This window comes from Podarcis bocagei (genome assembly GCF_964188305.1).
Source record: "Podarcis bocagei genome assembly, chromosome: 4".
Lineage (NCBI taxonomy): Eukaryota > Metazoa > Chordata > Lepidosauria > Squamata > Lacertidae > Podarcis > Podarcis bocagei.
Window position 1 is genome coordinate 41,634,591 of NC_138128.1, and position 22,286 is coordinate 41,656,876.

At 42.3% G+C, this 22,286-nt stretch overlaps 1 protein-coding gene across 2 annotated transcripts; it reads right to left on the reverse strand.

The window, feature by feature from the left end:
* Positions 1-282: 282 nt before the first annotated feature.
* Positions 283-19,169, reverse strand: LOC308585632 (nuclear body protein SP140-like protein). Of its 2 annotated transcripts, XM_081191393.1 has the most exons (14): positions 18,962-19,169; positions 18,154-18,295; positions 16,558-16,723; positions 14,374-14,469; positions 13,477-13,575; positions 11,546-11,635; positions 10,253-10,363; positions 8,504-8,643; positions 6,933-6,980; positions 4,125-4,240; positions 3,429-3,522; positions 1,595-1,666; positions 1,333-1,479; positions 283-724 (listed from the first exon to the last, which is right to left on the reverse strand). In XM_081191393.1, the coding sequence occupies exons 2-14, from the start codon at positions 18,292-18,294 to the stop codon at positions 641-643; spliced, it is 1,404 nt and encodes a 467-aa protein (XP_081047519.1). In that variant the 5' UTR covers position 18,295; positions 18,962-19,169; the 3' UTR covers positions 283-640. The 2 variants fall into 2 exon arrangements, with proteins under 2 accessions (XP_081047519.1, XP_081047520.1); XM_081191394.1 differs by lacking the exon at positions 14,374-14,469 and having other exon boundaries at positions 18,962-19,166.
* Positions 19,170-22,286: the final 3,117 nt, after the last annotated feature.

Genomic DNA, 22,286 nt, shown 5'->3' on the forward strand with positions numbered 1-22,286 from the left:
ATGATGGCCACAGGAGCTTATGAGTAGCAAATAGGCTTTTGTAACACCTGCTCCTGGTTCCTTGTTCCTGCTGTGGTGGAGATGAGCAGAGAGCAGGATTGACAGATGGAACAGCTCTAGACTAAGCAGCTTCCTCCCATGGACACGAACATCTGGCTTCAAGGTGGCTTCTGTGGGGAATTTTGTGATGCTAGGGGCAACTGCATTAAAATGGATATAGTATTGCAAATAACATACAAAAAATACATTATGGCTTGCAAAAATATGCACTTCAGTCAAAACTGCATACAAAGATGTGTTTACTTTGCACTAAAATGCTGTAGAATTCTCATGAGGATTAAAATAAAATTCTCAAATTGCTACAGAAATGTGGAGAACTGAAGTTATGAATGGAAAAATGACAAAAAGAGAACTGAAAATGACAAATCCCGCCACTCCTAATGGGAACATTTAGGCCAAAAGGGAGAACATTTCACTGAGTTATTGTGTTACATAGATTGCATTTGAGACTGTGTTGACATGAATTTAAATTAGACTTGTTTTATATTTTGATCTAGGCTATGTTTTGTTACTGGACGGATACTTCGTGTTGAGTTTCTCTTACTAATTTGTTTAGTAAATTTGGGCTGCACTCAAGCAGCTAATTATAAATAAAAAAAGCTTCCCGGAAGCTCTTTTCAAATTCATTTTGCAGTTTTCTTCCATCTTCTGCGAAATCCTGGCCCTGTAGGGGAAATATAATAGAACATTAGCTTTGATATGTGTGTGACTTGTTGCTTAATTTATTTAGACTTTACCATTGCTCTTCAAAATGTCTACAGCAGGTGGAAACGTTTAAATATTTCTGTTGTCCTGCCATTTCAGGTTATCGTGGCAGTTTATGTACAGGTACAATGAGATTATCACAATGAGATAGCGGGATTTCAATGACAGCTGTCTAGCTTCTGCTTCAAGACCTCTGGAAGAGAACTCCTTCTCCACAAGTAATATACTGAGATCTTCCCACACATAGGTTTGCAGCTATCCAAGCATTCAAAGACAAGAAGGGAGCCAGGTGGGTTTTCTTAGGAACACATGAGGATCACTTAGATGGTTTAGCACTGAGTGACTGTGGTCATTATGAGAGTCATTTGTTTGAGTACATGAAAGGGAGAGGGACAGAGACAGAGAGAAATTGAGTCACACTGAATCATATTTTACTTTTTCCTCACTCTTATTCTTTTGGGGTTTTTAATTTCAATGTATAACAGAAACCTAACTTGACCTCCTCACTCGCATGTGTTTATCATTCACAGGCAACAAACTGAAGGGAAGGGAAAGACTGATGCTTACTTGATGAAACTGCAGAAAATTGCTGAACATCAGACGCAGATCACCAATGAAATCCCCCACTGTTTCGTAGTGGTTTAAATGCAGCTTCTCTTTAATCCTCTTGAGCCACATGGGGTTATTTGGATAGTTATCATCACATGTTTGGATCTGTTAAATCAGCACCACCAGAAAGCAATATTAGTATAAGTACTGGAAATATTTCTACAATCTCAGCAATAGTGCTCCAGGCTTGTGTTATTTTACTCTTGCCCTCATGACTTACTGTGACTGGTTCATCAGCAAAAACAGCACCTTCAGGCTCACACCAGATCTTTAGGAGCAAGAACTCACATGTCTATAAAACAAAAGAAACCAATGTTCAAGGGCCTCAAATGAAATCAGGAGCCCACGCCGATAGACATAAATTGATTATATTTATTTAGAAACAGGTCCCAGCTATTTGAATGAAACTTTCACCAAATTCACCAAAATTATTATTACTGGTTCCTTTAGAGATTTTACTTAGGAATTAAGAAATTGTAATTGGTAACGATTCTTGGTTACTTAATTGATTAAATTTGCATGTGTATAAAACAAACAAAATAAACTGAAAAAATCAATTTTATTTTATTCATCTGAATGAGTTCTAGTAAGGAAAAAGAAGAATTTAAAGGGAAAAAAATATGAAGCAACACAGTATTAACCAGTTAGCTGCCATGCAACTAGGATTTCCAGCACCCTCTTTTCTAACGTATCTAGCTATCTATTTACAAACTTTCATTGTAGATCTCAGAAACAAAAAAATAAAAATACAGCTGCCGAATGTGAGATGGGAGGAAATAAGGTGTGAGTTGCAATCACTATGTACTCCTAGTGTACATAGTGTACACCTAGCAGTGGCCAGTCATTAGCAATTCCCCCACCTCCATCCTCCCCACAAAGATAACTGGTCCTTCCGGACTTCTAAGATCCTCAAGACAGTAGTCAGCTATACAGTGGCGTAGCGTGGGTTGTCAGCACCCGGGGCAAGGCAAGTAATTTGCGCCCCCTAACCCGTGGATTTGCGCCCCCTAACCCTAACCCCAAAAAGCCTAGTGCCAAATGGAAAAACTCCTACCAGGCCCCCCAGCCAACCAGGGCGACCAACCTAAGGTCCATAGCAAGGCCAAAAACCCAAGCCCTAACTAAAGGGAGTGGAGGGTGGGTGACTCGCGAGGGGCAAAGGAAGGAAGAATGAGGCCGGGGAAGGCTGGCGCTGCAGCAAAATGCTGCTGAACACGCCCCCTCCGTGGCCCCTGGTTGGATGGCCACTGAGGGGGCGTGAGCGCCAGCCAGGCGAGTGGGCGGCAGGGGGCCCCGCCCCCTGCTAGTCGGAGCTCAGGCCCCGACCACAACCCCTCCCCTCCCTTTCAGGGAGGAGAGTCTTTGTCAGCACCCGGGGCAAGGCAAGTAATTTGCGCCCCCTAACCCGTGGATTTGCGCCCCCTAACCCTAACCCCCAGATGTTGCGCCCGGTGCGGCCGGCCCCCCCTGCACCCCCCACGCTACGCCACTGAAGCTATATTTCCTCTTTCCCCCAAATAAAAGGACACGGTCCATTCAATAAATTATTCAGCCAGTGGCTAATCCTATACAACACCCTTCCCTGTTAATTATAGCTTAAATATTTAATATGGCATTCTTGCTCTGTAGAATGGCCAGCCAGATGCAATGCCCTGACTCCCAATACAGATGAAACAAACTGCCCATCCAGCAAATAGTAGCAGCCACACAGTGTAGCAGACCAAGTACTCAAGCTGTTTGATAACCAAGTCCAATGAAGAACTGGATGGAGAAACTGGAAAATGAAGCCTTGTGAAGCTCTTTAAAGCTGCAACAGCACTGCTTTTAAACATGCCAGGGGTTCCTCCCACATTTGGGTCACAAATTTTGGGTGTCACAAGGAGAGGTAGAGCTGTCTTGGTGGTAAAAATATTGGGAAGTTTATGACAGAGGTGGCTGGCCTTGCTAAAAGGAGACTTTTTATTTAGAATTTTAAAGCAATTGATGTTCCAGCCCTAATTTTACTACTTTGCTTATCATTAAATTGAAATAGGAAAAGGTTTTACGTTACCCACATTTTTTTGCTTGGCACCCATTTTCCACTTTAAAACCTGGTCTTCTTTGTAGTAAAGGTTACCTTTCCATTTGCAAAAGGTGCATTTCCAAAACCTATAAAAATGCAGTACAAAGCATGATGGTAGTGTTAGATGCAATTTGCAGACAATATTGCCATGGTAGAAATTTATTTATTCATTTCTGAAGGTTTGCCATAACCATGACTTTCTTAAACTAACATTCCTTAGAAAAATACTTAGCACCAGAACTAACACGATGGCAAGGCTAATCATAATAGTCATTTTTATTAAACACTATCTTGAACTGGAACAAAAAGAAGTAGTGGTATAACATATCACTTGGCTATAACATATTACTGAAAGCTACTGTGCTATTATAGTTTAGCTTCAACAGGACTAATATGCATTAAACAGGAGAGATGAAATATCATTACAAGATTTTATAAACAGTGTAGTTTTGCTATTATAGAGTTGTACCTTATTTAATGTGAGAAAAATAGTGAAATTGATTTGCAATACAAAGTGCACTATTGTCTATATTAATACAAAAGTTCACAGCTGAGCTAGCCTACATCTTGCTAGCCTACAGTTTAGCAAGTTATTGCTGGGCTTTACAGAGTGATGTTGTCAACACCTGACTTTCTTGACGATTTCGACTTACTCTAGAACTCAGAGTAGGAAAGCAAATACCTGTACCTTTTCACAGCTAATTCTTCTGGAACATGGCAAGAAAGATGAAATGATTTATTGCATAAACTGCAGCATATATCAGACCCGCCTTCCATACACACATCACATATGTCATCTGTTGGCTAAAGTAAAAAAAAGAAGAAGTTTGTTGAAACGGTAGAGTGAGAGGGTTTTTTTTATCTGTGATGTTGTTTGTACACCACCTTGTGAGCACAATGGGTCCTGAATGGTGGTTTTAAAAGACTTTAACAAAGGATTTTCAGTTGGCAGGCATATCGTAAAATATCTTCAACAACCACATATACACCTGTGTGCAGTAACAACTTAAAACTAACTTGGTTTGTTTTTGCTACAACAGATAACTTGTAGATGTTATCTTTGGTTTATGTAGAGGTCATTGAAGGTATCCAATTAATACGTCAATATCCACTTGGTATCTTCCTGTTTTCTCAAGTCTGGCAAAACAGAAATGTAGGAAGCTGGCAAACAGGTAATATTTCTTGGACCCTGAAAGCATCACATCTTGCTGTGCTAGGTGTGTAGACAAAGGTGTCCTTGTAAAATTACTCACCACGGACGGACTACCAGTAGTAGCACTATACAGTCATGGCTAACATTTCAGCTTCTAAGTAAAGAACATTTTTGAATGTCTTCATTTTATATTTTCTCCCTTTATGCATTGCACACATGAAGAAGAGCTTGTTTCTTCAGGCTGCTTTGCCTGTTTTCTTGATCAACCTTCCCCTTCCCACATCCATATTTTTATACTACTACTACAGGCTTGTCTGGAAGTTTTTTATGTGCTCTGAAGGAGAGGGGGGGGGGATAGAAAACTGAGCTGCTGAGGGCCTAAACAGGTCCACTGGGAAACAAGGGGAAGCCGTCACCATGTTTAGGAGAAACTGGGATTTGTAGAAGAAGAAGAAAAAAAGATATTTAAGAAACAAACACACAAACTCCCAAAAGCCCAATGAGGACTCAGCATGCAGAGCAGCTGACCATGTTGGAAAAGAAAAATTGAAAAGAGGGAGGGATAGTGGAATGCCTTGTCTGAGAGCCTTATAGCAGCGGTAGGCAATGTAGTGCTCTCCAATCATTGGGACTATAACTTCCATGACTCAAAACCATTGGCTATGTTGGTTGGGGCTGATGGGAGTTATGAGTCCAACATTTGGAGGCAACAGAAGGGCTGGAGGACCTCTGGCTTGCAAGCCAGGCCTCTCCATTTGGCCTTCCAGCCCATTTTGGGGAAGCCACACTCACTTGCCCTACACCTGATGTCATACAGGTGGGGCTTCAAAGAAACAATTGGGAGATTAAAGTGGGCTTCCAATTTATCCTTTGCTGGAACAAGGCATGCTCCCAGCTGCCCACCAGCTGATTCGTGGTAGAATAACACCTTGTTCTAGGAGGATCAGGACAGGGCAGGCTTTGCTGCCACCCCAGCTGCCACTGCTTGAGGTAGAGAAGAAAGATAAAGGGGAGAAATTCTTCTCTTTGTTTGCCCCCACACACTGCCACCAGCAGCCATAGTGGGGGTGGGGAGGGATAAAGGGAAGCATGAAGTTATTCTTTTCCCTTTGCTCTCCCTGCTGCTGCCAGCGTGGCAAGTACATGAAAGAAGCTGCTTATTTCTTAAAACGCAGGCTTATTTCTCATGCTTCCCACAGCAGCAGGAGAAGCTTAGGAACCTCGCAACAGATTTTGACAGGTGGGTGGGATAATAATGACACCCTGCGATTGACATGTGGGCAGCCCCACCTACCTGTCTGATTTGGCACTTGAAGATGCTACTGGAACTGTTCAAAAGGTAAGTCACTGCTCAGTTTAAAGCAGTAGTTTCAGTTTAAAGTTAATGAACCTGTGCTCGTGCTCTTGACATGGGCATAGCCCATTAAGGCTCCCAATCCGGCCTGTCAGCAAATTGCCAATGGAAGAAGAGATCTGTCTTTTCTTTCATTGACAGTTCATTGTGTTTCTGTACTGGGTGTTGAGAAAGGGATGGGTTGGCCGAGGGCGTACATGTGGCCATCATGACTAAGCCGCTTGTGGCGAACCAGAGCAGCGCACGGAAACGCTGTTTACCTTCCTGCCAGAGTGGTACCTATTTATCTACTTGCACTTGCAAGCTTTCGAACTGCTAGGTTGGCAGGAGCAGGGACTGAGCAATGGGAGCTCACCCCGTTGCAGGGATTCAAACCGCCAACCTTCTGATTGGCAAGTCCTAGGCTCTGTGGTTTAACGCACAGCACCACCCGCATCCCTTTTTGAATTAGGGTTGAATTAGGGTATGAAAATTATATTGAATCAGATATAAAGGAGGAAAAGGTTTCATGGGATAGCAGATATTTTCCTTCAGCATTTCCTCACACAAATATATGATCAGATTCTGAGTAAGAGACAGAGAACAATATTGTTTAAAGTACAGTATACATTTATATTGATAGTACATTAACCGACATGCATCCCATGAAATCTGAAGAAATCAATTAATAAATTGATTTTGGTGGTGGCTCTGCATCTGTAGAATGACCTTTCTACTAAGGTGAGTCTTACCACCTTATTATATTCATATGGATACCAGGTACAAACTCAGCATTTTTGTCAGGCTATTTATGAATCTTAGTACTGCTTTAATGTTTTTGTTGATTATGTTTTGTACCTCCTTATTCTGAAGCAAATATTAATTTTTTGGGAGATGATCAAGACAGAAATGTCTTAATGCATAAATGGACAAATAAAATGTGTAGATGCTCATTTAGATTGGTGCATTGTCTACAATCAACCTAGTAAAAGTGTTCACAGTTTGTTTACCTTATTTTTCCCTGGGGGAGCTCGTGCTGGTTCAGGTAGCATGCCATCCTGAAATAAATATCACATTTATTAGGTTTGCTCTGAGGAACAAACAGAATCCCCAAACATAATCTGAATTAGATGGTGGAAATGAGACATATTACTGACACCTCGCTATTTATATTTAAAATCCAGTAGGAAAATATTTCATTCTGCTGGAACACTCTGCTAATAACCTTAAATTTGCCATGTTTGAGCAAACATACATCAAAGATGGGCTCCCATGTGAAAAGCTGAATTATTTCCATTTTGGTCTGAATAGATACAGGGGTTTCTTAACCCACCACAGATAAAAATAAATTCAGCATTACTAATGTATTCTGCATGAAATGGATTGTTACTGAGTTTCATGAATGGGCACAGCTGTTGCAAAGCATCACAGTGCTCATTTGGCACACCTGTTGTCTTGTAGATTATGATTTTATGCTTGCAGTATTTTGTGTTTTAGTATGCTGAAAGTCACCTTGAGAAAGATAACCTTGAAAGGTGGCCTACAAGTAATGAAATATATAACAATCCTAGTTCTAATTGAATTATCGCGGTCTGTACTTTTTGCATTTAATTTCCCACTGACCTCACTGCCTACAATCCCTCCCACTGAGGATTCTGTTCCTACTCTACCCTGCAAACAAGGAACGAACTTCACGTATCTAACGATAGGGCCTCCCAGTCTAGAAAAACTGGTACTATAATCAATCTGTGCCATCAGATTTTTTTTTTGTTATTTTTATAATAAATATCACATAGTCTTTATTGTAATCATAAAACTTCCATAGATCATTGTTCCATGGAATACAGATCTTGCCTTTAGCTGGCACAATCCTTATGTCTGCTCAGTTCTACATTGTGTTAGGGCAGGAGTCGCCAACCTTTCTGAATCAGTGGGTACATTTCAAATTTTGAGACAGTGCTGGGGGCACAAAATAGTTGCCATTGTGGGTGGGGTGGAATGGGATAAAACAAAATAAGAAAGATAGCTATCCCCAGCAACCTGACAGAATACCATAGGAAGTCAGCTATGTCCCACTGGTTCTGATTGTGAAGATCACAGAATTTTTATTTTACACACATATGGATGCTGTAGCAACAGAGAGCATTCCTCAGCAACAGAAAATGTATGCAAGGTAGTCACACCACACTCAAATTATTTCACTGAAATTGCTTTGAAGGTATCTGTATGTTTTGTCCCATAACTGATTTTCTAGAAGAGCTGGAGCCTTACTGTTCAAAAAATGAAAAGTCAACACTCAGCAGTGTCTGTTCAGGGAAACCAGTGGTGGCCTTTGCAGGCAACCTATCACCTGTCTGTGGGCAGCTCTTGTCTTAGGGCATTCTAGAATCTAGACAATGGCTTTTTCATAAAACAATTTGTGCTGCTATTCACTTACAATACAGGATATTGTCCTTGTAACAGGAATGATATGTGTGGATAAATATATGGAAAGCCGTGGTGGCATCATTTGAAATTCCTTTGTAATTACAAGTAAAGAACGAGGCATTAAAATTATAGCCAATAGAAGTGAACTGCATACCTTTATTAATGTTTCTAAAGGAGCCCCCAGATAGCGGATACTTCTTCTCCAGTTTGTACCTCCAATTTCTCCTTCAATCAGAAATTCTTGTGGTGTGAACCATGTTCCCTTAAAATTCTTGATACATTTCTGTGTAGCTCCTGTAACAGAGAAGTCACACCAGTGCTGCAAGCTTGTCCCATTCAGCAAAGTTCAATAGAAGGAGAAAGAAATTGCCACCAGCAGCTCCTTTTCCAATATTTACATTGGGAAAAATCAATACTAGAAATGTATTTCAGCACGGGACCTGCTCAGGGCCAACACCAGACTACAGGGAAGCGGGGTCTCTGCTCCTGTCCCAGTCCTTCTCTTTGTGGCAACAGCAACACTATCCTCTTCCAGTCCCAGTGTGGTGTAGTGGTTAAGAGCGGTGGACTCAATCTGGTGAACCGGGTTCACTTCCCCGCTCCTCCACATGCAGCTGCTGCGTGACCTTGGGCCAGTCACACTTCTCTGAAGTCTCTCAGCCTCACTCACCTCACAGAGTGTTTGTTGTGGGGGAGGAAGGGAAAGGAGAATGTTAGCCGCTTTGAGACTCCTTAGGGTAGTGATAAAGCGGGATATCAAATCCAAACTCTTCTTCTTCTTCTTTCCCTCTTGCTACCCCATCCCTCCTGCTTCCTTCCCTGTCCCCTGAAGTAGCATAAGTGGTGGTGGATTATCTATCATCTGCTCCACATCTGAGATCTGAGAAAGGGCCAATGGTGGCTACAAATACTTTAATACTTTAAAAGATTTTCTAGCTGTAGAAAATCTACTATAACAGTGCAGCCATTTTCTCAGACACCTCGCACAGAGCACTCCTCTGAGCAGTGAGGTGAGTGTCTAGCAAGTCACTGTAGATGGGGACAACCTTGGCTGTAAGCAGTGCGCACATACCACTACCTGAGCATGGAGGTGAGTATTTGGGCAAAAGGCTGGTCTGGTCAGAGGCCCTGGAGTCTTTGGCCAGTGCCCAACATGGCTGACCACAAGTACTGGGCCTGATAATACCACCAGTAAAAAATAGCATTAATTACATGAAGTGTAAAATATGTTTCTCTTCCAATGTTCATTTGGTATAATTATAATTTAAGTGGGGGGCAAATTTTCTCCGCCCAATAAGAATGATCCTGAAAACTGTAGCACCAAATGGTTATATACATTGAGTTGTCTTTTTTCTTTTTTAAAATATGGAGAAATTGCCAATTATTTTCAATTCACAATTTATGGGTTGATGTAACTGCAGTGCATTAATGCAGTCTAACTTTGGCCCTCCAGATGTTATTGAAGTACAACTTCCATCAGCCCCAGCAAGCATGATCAGGGCTAACAGCACCCAGAGAGCCAATGTTTTCCCACACATAGTCTAATACACAAATGATATGCTGCACCAATTAAAGTGGAAGAATACAATACAATACAATACTGTTTTGTAATAATTTTTTTAAGTTGAAAAAATCATTTAAGCATGCATTTCTGAACTGTAATTTGAAGGATTTAAAAGTACTGAAAATCCCATTGTGATATAGATAGAATTACTCCAAGTTACCCAGGACTATTTAAGTGTTCCCAAACATACAATTACACCCACATACTGCCACATGGATGCATCTTTCTCCCAACACACTCATGGGCACAAACACAAAGATTTTAACTTCTTATTGCTATAAAATTCTCTTAAAATATGTAATTACACATACAATTAAACTGTTTCAAAACAATGTTTACCTGCTGCCAATTTTTCCTTATATAAAACACCTTTAGTTTTTCCACAAGTAACAATCGCTGTTGAGCCCTGGACAATCGGTTTGTCTTTTTTAATATTTTGTATCCCTTTTCCTAGAGAAAATAAAAAAAATTGATGTCAAATGCTGCAATTTCCATATTTTGGGTTTCCAGAAAATGACAGCAGTCTTACCAAGTTACAGATCCTGCTGATAAGATGTGGCATGAAGTAGCATTTCATATCACCTGAAAATATATTGGGACACAATTCTAAACCAAAGATACTGTCAGGTATGTTGGCAGGCAAGGGAGTTTCCCCTCCCTCCAGTAGCTTCTGATGAAAAGTAATGAGGCTCTGGCAGGTTTATAGTCCATTTTATTTATAACGACATATTGAGAGCAGCATCAAACCACCCTCCCCATGGATGGCAGTTGCTCACTCTGAATCCACTCCTCTTCTGCAGCAAGAAGCACACTACTGGTCACCTGTCCCGCCCCTGCGCTTCCATTGTTCCTGGACCCTTTTAGTCCTCTGAGTTTGAGGGGGATGGACTTCCCCACCACTCGATTGAAGAATCTCCTAAATGCTCCCTCCCTCCTGGTTGCCTAGCTACTATCTCAAAGCTGTCCAGCTCTTCCCCCTACTGTGCAGCCTCTGAATCTTCTGGTCTCTCTGCTTCTGGGAACATGGAAGGTGGGCGGGGCGAATCTTCCCCCTCCTCCTCTGTTAGAGGCTGCTCTGTCTGTGACTGCATTCCCCCATCTTCGGAGTCAGACCAGTCTCTGGCATCATATTCAGACCAGCCCCCGACAGATACAATGGCTGGAAAGCTACAGGATATGGTGGAAGCTCCACATTGCCAGCTTAACTCAAATTATGACTCCACCATGGAGATATACTGGCACATCTGCGCAGATGCCCTGGTGCAACTCTATGTGTGCCAACTCTTAAGAGAACTGGGAACTGAGAAGTCAGGTTGCCGAATATAACCACAATGTGAAGCAAGTTCCTTGAACTCACATAGGGTCAAGGGGTCAGGTTTCAAGACATAGCAAGAATAGAGCTCCATAGTTATCATAACAGGATTCTGTAACTATTGGTAATGGCTAACATCGCATGCATGCAGTTAAAACAACAACAAAAACAGGGAACTGGGTAATGGAGGCAGGCATTTAAAAAGAAGTGGGCAAAATGGCAGTTAGGAACCAGGGTGCAGGTAAAGGACTTTTGGAGAACTGTGGAAGGGGTTAGTTTGGAGAACCTATGAGGAATCTATACCATTGCACCTTCTTTACCTTTCGGAGTACCACCCATTTTCAAACAGGTGTTAGTTGGTCCTGGAGACATTTTTGCCATGCTTTCTGTCGCACCAGCAACTTTCAGTCCTGAAGAAAAAGAAGAAGCCATTTAGTAGGGAATTGTTATCCCTTTTTCACTCATTTTAAAAAGAGGAACCAAGGACTCAGCTATACAGCTGCAAATAAAACGTTTTAAGTGTGTTGTAAAGCACATTGTACAAATGTGACATTAGATGGTGATGGTGAGCTATGGCAAATTCAACATATTTTTCAAAAAAAATATCATTTTCACATTTTTAATATGTGGCTAGATTCCACCCAGGGACGCGGGTGGCGCTATGGGTAAAACCTCAGCACATAGGACTTGCTGATCGTATGGTCGGCGGTTCAAATCCCCACAGCGGGGTGAGCTCCCGTCGTTCGGTCCCAGCTCCTGCCCACCTAGCAGTTCGAAAGCACAATTAAGTGCAAGTAGATAAATAGGTACCACTTTCTAGCGGGAAGGGAAACGGCGTTCCGTGTGCTGCTCTGGTGCCGGTTCGCCGGAGCAGCTTCGTCACGCTGGCCACGTGACCCGGAAGTGTCTGCGGACAGCATTGGCTCCTGGCCTCTAGAGTGAGATGAGCGCACAACCCTAGAGTCTGTCAAGACTGGCCCGTACGGGCAGGGGTACCTTTACCTTTACCTAGATTCCACCCAAATGCCATGGAATGCCTTCATAGTGCCAGGCCAGCAGTGCAGTTGTGTATTACGCATTTAAAAATAGTGTTTTTTAATTACAAAAACAATGAAAGGAAACACAATACAGGGAACAACAGGAAAAGAGAAATCTGGAAAAACCCATACATTGCTTCATAAAGTTCATACATACTACATATAAGCATCCCATACTAAAAGCATCAGTCAGTGTCAAGTTTCACCAAGTAGTACAAAGTCACTGGGTTTTCAATACCTTTCAATACTCTTAACTGGTATGTTCGCTTCTCAGATATGACTATATTCCAAATGTTATTATACCAAAAAGAAATATTAAGGTCTTTCAAAAAGAAAGACACAACTGTGTGATAGACAGCCTAGCTGCAACTAGCAGAAAGATTAGCAAAATGTTTGGTTTTATGTTCATCTTAAATGTCCTAAAAATAGTTACAATTGGGGTGTAATTTGTATTGGATCCTGATTAATACTACTGATTTCCTAATATATGTCAGACTAAAAGTTTTTGACAATCAGGCATTCCCATCAAAGATTGAAATATGTTACCGAGTGACCACAGCTCAGCCAAAACATTACAGCTAGACAAAGGGTAATATATGATAGCTAGCAAACTGGAGCCTTGTACCACCTATGGGAGACTCTGGTGTGGTATTCTGCACTATGCAGGCAGCAATAGACCCTGCTGGTTTTAATGATTCACACGCTTTTCTGTTTTATATCATTTATTTCACATCCTATGTTTGCCTCCCAGATATTTTTTGGGCTTCTTAATAGTCTGGATGAAATTTCCGAAAATTCTCCACAAATCTCTTATATCAATACTTTACCTTCAGATCCTTGGTTTAACAGAACAGTTTCAAATCTGGTAAGGGATCTGGTGCCTAGATACCCTAATTTAGCAGGATCTAACTCAACTGATGTAAGTGAAGCCATCCCATACATACCCAAATCTCCTGTGTCCAGTCTTAGTTGATCCTGGGAAACTGGATTACCATTTTTATTTTAAAAATTGCATTATCTATTCTAAAGTATCCTTTTTCCTCCCAAGACAATAATACCTTCCACAAATTTAACATATTCTCGTCTAATTTTATCCAATGCTTATATACCGTCATTGCCATGAAACATGAATATCAAAACTGAAAAACCTCTTCATATAAAATTATGTTCAGAAGTGCCCACCCTGCTCCATCTATTTGTATGCAATACTGTACCTTGATAGCTAGTTGAGGCTTCAACCTCTGAAAAATATTTTTTTTTATAAGGTTCTGCCATTTCTTGATCAAACTTGGGTGTAAGGAGAAAGGGAAAACCTGAAACAAAAAAGAAAAATTTTGAACAACCTTCTCACTTAGTTCTTATGGGTCAGCAAATTCTGCCTAAAATGAGAAGACTAGTCACAATACCTCCTGAGAAAATGGCTGTACTGTACTTGGCTTAGGGAAAGGTGGAATATGGAACTCCTTACCATAAGGAAAATGGCGTTTTCCATTTCCAAAGATGGATTAGGTATCAGTTGAAAATGCAGTCAGCAATTGGCAGCTGATTATGCCAACTCTGTTTCCATTTGCCAGCATTTTGAGACAAGTGGGCCTCAGTAAGGGCCCCTCCAGGCAAATGTTTTATTGTGGGTGTATTCTGCAACACATTCTTGACACAATAATAGTCCATTAATGGTGGATTTATTCTGCTTTAGCTTGCTGTGTTTTGTTTCCTTAATGCTACCACGTTATTGCTGTCCAAAGGTGCTATAGCGCAACAAAAGCATCACAAAAATATAGCAGAACATTTGTGACATAAAAAGTTATAGAACTTCAGAAGGAAGTTGCAGGCTATGCACTGACTTAAAATAAAACAGTGCAACTGCCTCCAGCTTCAGCAAGCGCAAACAATGCTGACAGCAGGAACACATATGACTGTCCCAATAGTCCTATTAGCACAAATCATCAGGAATGCGCAATAAAAAGGCTACCTGGAGGGTCTCTAATTTTCATCCATCTCAGGTAGGTCTTGTAGGTGGAAAGTTTGGGGAGTTCTGCCTTATATTATTGTATTTTTCTCTTCCCACAGTCTATGCCTCAGAAACATTTAGAGACCCATGTAAAATTCACCTTTCGGTGCAGAGAATTCAGAATTGTTCTTCTTTGTCTGGAGTATGTTCTTGCTTCCAGGTCCTGTGGCAAAGCTATTTGTAGCATGCTGGAGAACTGAAAAGAAAGTGTGTGAAGAAAACAAGGGCATTAGCACCTTACTATTAAATTAAATGGATAAAATGTGTTGTGAACATCTAATTCAGGGGTCAGCAACATGGCACGGCACCTGGGAAGGCTTCCAGTAGCGCCCCGGGGAAAGGTCCTCTGACTTTGAGCTTTCATTGCTCTTGTTTTAACTAAGTTTCTAGTCCTCCTAAAAAAAAAAGTTATGCAACAAAATGTGCAGGTGCTTTCTAAGCAAACAAGACTGGTGGGGCTACCTTGTATATTTTTCATGATACTATGGACAGCAACAGCATCAGTATATGTAAAATCAATAATCATAATCAGTACCAGCAGGACACAGCTGACTTCCCATTGTAAGCAGGACCAGCCTGCCAATGAGGTAAGGTGAGGCAAATGCATCAGGTGGTATTTCCAGTCTCCACTCCTGCCCTCTGCTTCCTCGTCCTCCACACCGGCCCATTGTGACACCCTCACCCACCACCTCCATGCCTGCTCTCCGCTGCCCACTCCTCTCCTCTACAGCCTTCTGCTTAGGGTGGGTGTGTGGCATATAGGGGAGGAGCAGGTGACAAGAGTTCTGACAAAGAGTAAGCGCTAGTGACATTTCCTGTTTTGCCCAAAGCTACAAAATGCTCTGAGCCAGTCCTGATTTTAAGCATGAGATTATTGGGGGTGGTTGTCTCTCTAACTGTGTGTTATGCCATGTTCCCCTTGACAGCCATTTTGTGCTATGCCACCCTACCCCATGGCAGCCATTTTGTGACCAGTGCCCCTAGCACTCTCATAACTGAAAATGTATCTAGTAGTTGATAAAGATTCGAGATCGCTGATCTAATCATTTATGGTTTATAAGAAACTGCAGCTGGTGCAAAACGCTTAGTACAGTGGTACCTCGGGTTACATACACTTCAGGTTACATATGCTTTAGGTTACAGACTCCGCTAACCCAGAAATAGTGCTTCAGGTTAAGAACTTTGCTTTGGGATGAGAGCAGAAATTGTGCTCTGGCGGCGCGGTGGCAGCAGGAAGCCCCATTAGCTAAAGTGGTGCTTCAGGTTAAGAACAGTTTCAGGTTAAGTACAGAGCTCTGGAACGAATTAAGTACTTAACCCGAGGTACCACTGTACAGCATCCTTCCATGTATACACATCACAGAGGCTGGATGGCCATCTGTCTTGGATGCTTTAGTTGAGATTCCTGAATTGCAGGGCATTGGACGAAGTGATCCTTGGGATCCCTTCCACCTCTATGATTCTATATCAACAGTGCTGGAGGAACAGCACTGATTGCCTATTTGCTACTGAACTGTGTTTGAGGTGATGATGTTGACACAGATTAGGACCACTGGCGGAGGAAGAGGAGTGTGGGGGGAGCACCCCGCCCCTGGCAGCGCAATCCCAGTGTGGTGCCATTGTGGCCCTGCCCCCACAGGCGGCACACCACACCCCCAGGACGCACGCCAGCCCCGCCCCGGCCTGCTCTCCGCCTCCCCCCCCCCCCGGTGCTGGAGCATGAAGCTCCGCCACTGTTTAGGACAAAGCCTCCTTTCACATATTCCAGCCCATTCACTGTCAACGTTGGATGCCCCTCGAGTAAGGAGAATATTCTAGACATGCCATATCAAGCAGACATACATCTTATGGTGACTAGGATACAGCACCATATTCTGACACAGTCAAAATGAGCACTTATGGGGAAAGCTGGTAAAAACCTACAATTTAAATAGGCATTCCTGGGCGCTGATGCTTAGTAATGGTATTACTTAACTTTAAATATTCTGGTTTATGTTTTCTTGTTGTTTTAGTGTACTGGTTTTATTTTGTAAACCACCATATTATTTTTCACTGTAAAAAGCAGACAATAAGTACTTTCAAATAAACAGAATAATAATAAGTTCGCCAGCAGATGGCAGGCAGAGGGCTGAGACAAAGGGAATGCATGGTTGGGAATATTCCGTGGCTCAAACACTCACTACTACACCATTTCTCAATAAAATCTGATGATTTTTCTTTCCTTTTGACTATTTATCTTTTATGTTTGCTAGGTAGATTTAGCACAGCCAACAAGATAACTTACCATTTTCTAAGCTTTCGTATATTGGTTTTAAATTTTGATATGCTTCCAGGTTCTCTGGGCAGAAAATCTCCTTTACTGCTGACACATTGTTTGTCATGCTTTCAAGTACATTGTATACCACTCTTTGAAGAGCATTTGCATTTGACGATACCTGCTCAGAACAAATCTAGAAAAAACAACAACACAAGCATTTTTTAAACTCATATATAGTAAGTATCCCATTTCCCCGTCATATCAAATATGGTAAACCTAGCATAAGCAAAGAAATCAAATTTAATTCAAATTCCAAGGCCCAGCACAGCTAAAACCCCTCTCCTATATTTTGTATTACAGTAATGGCAAAGAATGCTTCAAGGCATGTGACCTCTTGTTTTTCAGAAACAAGCCACAACCTGCTGCTGTTAAGGAGTGCATCTTCTTCACTTTTTCGCTGGGTCATATCCCACACTAACTTTCAAGGTTCCTCCTCCTGTGCAATGGTTGCTGTTGTATCCCAACCTCTCCTAAAGGCTCTCAGGATGGAGAGGGGAAGTTATGCTGGGAGAGGACCACTGGCGTAGGTTCACTCTGTGGACACTATGACTGAATGGAGTTTGAGCCCAGATCTTGGCATCCAAGTCTAACACACTGTTCACTACACTTGGTTGTCTCTCATGCTATGTTCCTCCTGCTACCCTGAAAACCTTTCCGGTTATGAATCACGTATAACATCTCCCTATGCCACAGCTGCAACCATTTGCCCTGTGCCATATGGGTAAGGTAAAGGTAAAGGGACCCCTGACCATTAGGTCCAGTCGTGGCCGACTCTGGGGTTGTGGCGCTCATCTCGCTTTATTGACCGAGGGAGCTGGCATGACTAAGCCACTTCTGGTGACCCAGAGCAGCGCACGGAAACGCCATTTACCTTCCTGCCGAAGCGGTACCTATTAATCTACTTGCATTTGCGTGCTTTCGAACTGCTAGGTTGGCAGGAGCAGGGACCGAGCAATGGGAGCTCAACCCATTGCAGGGATTCGAACCGCCGACCTTCTGATTGGCAAGTCCTAGGCTCTGTGGTTTACCCCACAGTGCCACCCGTGTCCCTGCCATATGGGTACTTCAGCATTAAAAGCAGCACATGGGAGAAGGATGCTGCAACTTTCCACCTCTTGTTTCCTACCTTCCCTTCAGCCATTTTCCTCCCCTATTGGCTGGCTTCAAGTATTAGGAAAAGGAAAACGTAACCGATTCCAAGGAGCTAAAAAACAGGCAGTGAGAGTTCAACACTCCCTTTCTTATAGATTGTTGATGGTTAAATTAAGACGTCTCCCACCCCTTGCTTTATATACTAGCTGGGCGGACATGTGAACAATGGTCCTATAATGTCAGGTTTTGCTCCAGGAAAAGCTCAGACAGATGTGGGGAATCTTTGGCCCTTCAGATGTTGCTGAACTAGAATTCCCATCACCCCTGGCCATTGACCATGCTTGCTAGGGCTGATGGGAGTTGCAGTCCATCAACTTCTGGGAAGCCAAAGATTCTCCAATCCTGGCTTAGATGACCTCTGAAACCCCAGACGCAACTTAAAAAAATAAATTCAATGTCTATAATAGTCACCTTAAACTGCTCGTCAGATATTATTTTCTTGTCTCGCAGGATAAAGAAAAAGGGAAATGAGTCTTTGATAGCAGCAGAAATCTGCATTTTATTGGCTCTGAACCATTCCAAAATTTCACCCGAAGTACCTAGAGCAGACATGCTACAAACAAAGCAAGATGTATCAGATACCTTCAAAAACTCGATGAAAACAAGAGAAGTGATGGCTATTTGAAGAAAAAGTTCTAACATTACCGTCCCAACCAAAATCTAGAATTTCATGGAATTAAAATAGGCAGATCCCATTTCTGAAAGGGGAAAGCTATATTTAAAGTGTCCATGGCAGGTGGCCATCCAGCCTCTGCTCAAAAACCTCCAAGGAAGGAGAAGGCCCTTGGAATAGAGCTGAAGAGAATATTTTCTTCTCCAACCCCTGATGAGGAGAGAAAACATACTATGGGGAGCAACAAGAAAGCAGCATTACAGTGAGAAACCAATGCTAATCTAGCTCCAACGGTCTACTCACTCCTACACGCCTCTACATAGAAGTAAGCCCAACTGAGTTCTATGGGGCTTACTCCCAGGTAAGCGTGTATAGGATTGTAGCCTTAGCACCCCAAGACCCCCTGAGGAAACGCATCAGTCCGATCCTGCTGCAGGCGCCCTGTTTCTTGGGCGTCCCTCCCTCATCCCCCTTCGCTTGCCGAAACTCAGGCAGCGCTTCGAGTCTCCTCGATCTCTTGAATGAGCACAGGATTTCTTTGCTGCGACGCCAAGCCTGTCGGAGGCTCCTTCTTCCTTGCGGAGATCAACCGCTCGCGACACTTACCTTTCTGCTTTTCCTTCGCAAAGTGAAGGCTGCACGAACAGGCACCAGGTTAAATAGAAGGATCGACCTCAAAATTTCGCAAGGTGAAAAAAAAAGTGAGGGCGAGAGGGAAATGAAACTGAAAATATTCCTTCTTCAGTACGTCGGTCCTCCCACTGGGTCCATGACTGGCTGTTGGGAGATGGATTTGGGTGGAACCTCTAAATTGGCCAATTTCTGGGAAGAAAAGCAGAATCGAAAGTTTTAAAAAACTAGGAAATCCAAACTTCCCTCTCCCTGTGAATCATGTTAGAAACTGCATAATGTGTTGCTTTTAAAAATATTTACCCTTGTCACAATCTCTTCCTTTGGAGACCCCACCCTTTCTCTCACACACAGATTGTGACTACTGCCTGAGTCCTGGTATGACCTAAGAGTTCCCCTCTTGTTCCTTTCAGTGCCTGTATAAACAGATTTTGAGATTATGTTTTTGTGGGTCTTCAATGACTGTGTGTCTGCAGTGTGAATGTAAAGGGATGGTCAAGGATTTGAACAGGAATGTACATGTTGCTGAAAGGCCGAGGAGAGCCACTCTGTGTGCCTGGTTCATTTGTCAGAAAATGGTTTCCTGATGCAAAATCTCTCTGCTTGGAATGTGAAAGCCACAAATCCCATCTTGCTTCAAATCCAAACACTTGCTTCAAATCTCATAAATGAATGTTTATCTGCAACGAACATTGCATGCTGGAATTATTTCCCTTGTCTGAAAAAAAATGTGGCTGAGTCAGACACTTGCTTCAAATCTCATAAATGAATGTTTATCTGCAACGAACATTGTATGCTGGAATTATTTCCCTTGTCTGAAAAAAAATGTGGCTGAGTTAGAGCTTTCCAATACAAATGTTTGCTGCTGGCAATTCCGACTGCCAGCGTGCCATCAATGGGCACAGACAGTTTTTAGCATCTCCAAGACCTGAGGGATCTGGTGGCGTGATCAGAATGTTGGAGGCTACTGGGGTGGAGTCAGGTTGAAACCCCGACTCAGACATGAAGGCAATCTTGGGCCAGTCTCTTTTATCTTGACCTAACCTACCTCACAGGGTTGTTGTGTGGATAAAATAAATGGTGGAGAGCCTGGTATGCTACCCTTTGCTCCTTGGAGGAAGGGTGCAATTGAAATGAAACTCATGAGCTTTCATTCTTTCTGAGCACTGTTCACCTCCAACCCTAGTTTATTTGTGACTTTTGCTAATCTACCGGTAAGTTAAACTGAAGCCATCCATGCTCCTAAATTCACATTGGAATCTCACTTTGGCTACAGCTGGGTACTCAAAGTAAATATAGAAGGATACCCATATAAGTTACTAATAATCACACAAAACACTTGAAGCTGAGTAGAGGTGGGAAGGTTAAGACAGCAGCACAATTCTGCAGCCTGATTTGAGGTTAGAGATTTATCAAGCCTCAGACATGTTTTTTTCCTTCTAATAGGACCTTTCTGTTTATATGCTCTACAGTTCTTTACTTTGAGCTTGAAATACCTCTTTAAATAGCCATGTCATTTATTGCTTTCATTGACTTTTTTGTGTTCTGATACTTCTTGCTTTGTTTATAGCATGTCTGCTCCAGGTACTTCAGATGAAATTTTTCAGTGGTTCAGAGACTATAAAGTACAGATTTCTTTGACAATCAAAGATACTTTCCCTTTTCTCTATCTCCTGTGAAACAAGAAAAGAATCTCTGAAGAAGATTTTAAGGTGATTATTATAGGCATTGAATTTATTTTTTAAAAACCCCACCTGGACATGTGAAGTCCATCTAAACTAAGTGTGTGAAATCTTTGTCCCTACAACCAGAAAGGTTTTCTAGGTTATAGGTGGAGCACAGCATGAGAGGCAGTGCAGTATGGTGAACAGGGTGCCAGACTTGGATGCAAAGATCTGGACCCCAACTTCACTCAGTCAGGGTTGGACTAGATGATCCTCAGGGTCCCTTCCAACTTTATGATTCTATGGTATCTGTAATGAAATTCACTGGGTGAGCACAGGCCATTTGCACTCTCCCAGCCTAACCTTCCTCACAGCTTTCCTGCACTCATCGCTCCTGAGTTTCCTCACTGAAACAGTGTCATGGAGAGCATGCTGAGAAGCCACAGGTCACTTTTCTTCTCCATAGGAAAAAGCAGCTGGAATCAAAGAGAGGATACAACTATTAAAAAGGGTAAAAGGTTTGACCAACAAGACATGAAATAGTGGCTCCCATCTACTGAAAAAAAACCTATGTACCAACCACACATGTGATGAGATGCTAGCATTATTAGGCACTTTATAAACAACAAATTATGTTCCTGGAGGAACAAAGAAGATCATTATTAGTAGTTTGCCTTGTTTATCCACAAGACCTGTGAGTGCATGACTATACACAGTCCAGGGGCAAAAATGGGTTGTCTTAAAAGCTTTTCTCAGTGTTGCATGTGGAGAGGTGACGTTGACATTTGAAGACAAGTAAACGCAAGCAGAATAAACAGGCTACATTGGATCACTCTCTGGGATGTGAGAAAGTATTATGATACAATTTATGCTAAGTCAAGAATTCTGCATCACCGAAAGGTGCTTCCATTCTTCAGCTAATCTCAGTTTTGTCTGGATCTCATTCACACTTTGCCCCAAGGAGGTATTTCCCCTCAATTTGGACAATGGATTGAGGCCAGGGGACTGGTTGTGGCCCTCTATGCCTTTCAGTCTGGCCCTCTGGACTTTCCCCAGCCACACCCCTTCTCCCTAGGTGACTCTGCCTCCACACTCTTTTAGTGTTGTACATTGGAAGTCTGGACTCTTGTGTAGGAAAAAAACTTTTAAAAACATTATTGCTCTTTAGTCTTAAAGACCTAAATGTTACAAAGTAACAAAAGGAACTAGCAGTGGTTCAGTTCTTTAAAACATTCTCCCTCTAATCCTCATCCCAGACAGAATTTGAACATAGTTTTTATCGCTAAATTCAAAATGCACCTCTCTCCGTTCTCTGAATGCTGGCATCTCACAGCACCTGTGTCTCTCTCTTTGATGTAAGCAGCCCTAGTTACATATCTACATAGGCAGGTGCTCAGATTTCGGACCTCCTGTTAAATCAGGAGGTTTATAGCTCCAGAGGCAGTCACCACCACACCCAGTGGATAAACACCAGTTCTGTCCCCATACAAAGAAACAACAACCCACAACAGACTTTAAACATATACCCAGGGCTTTTTTCAGACAGAACTCGCTGGAATTCTCAGGTGGGCACCATTGCCATTATAAGAGAAGAAGAAAGGCATTCATTGTGAGTTCTGGCACCTCTTTTTCTAGAA

What these genes read in the sequence shown, in the direction of transcription:
- LOC308585632 (XM_081191393.1), bottom strand. Translation starts at nt 18,294, where the DNA reads ATGTCTGCTCTAGGTACTTCGGGTGAAATTTTGGAATGGTTCAGAGCC. An exon ending in TAAGGAAAAATTGGCAGCAG is followed by an intron (nt 8,644 to 10,252) that starts GTAAACATTGTT and finishes TCTCTGTTACAG; the next exon opens with GAGCTACACAGAAATGTATC. An exon ending in TTGCTGATGAACCAGTCACA is followed by an intron (nt 1,480 to 1,594) that starts GTAAGTCATGAG and finishes CTGATTTAACAG; the next exon opens with ATCCAAACATGTGATGATAA.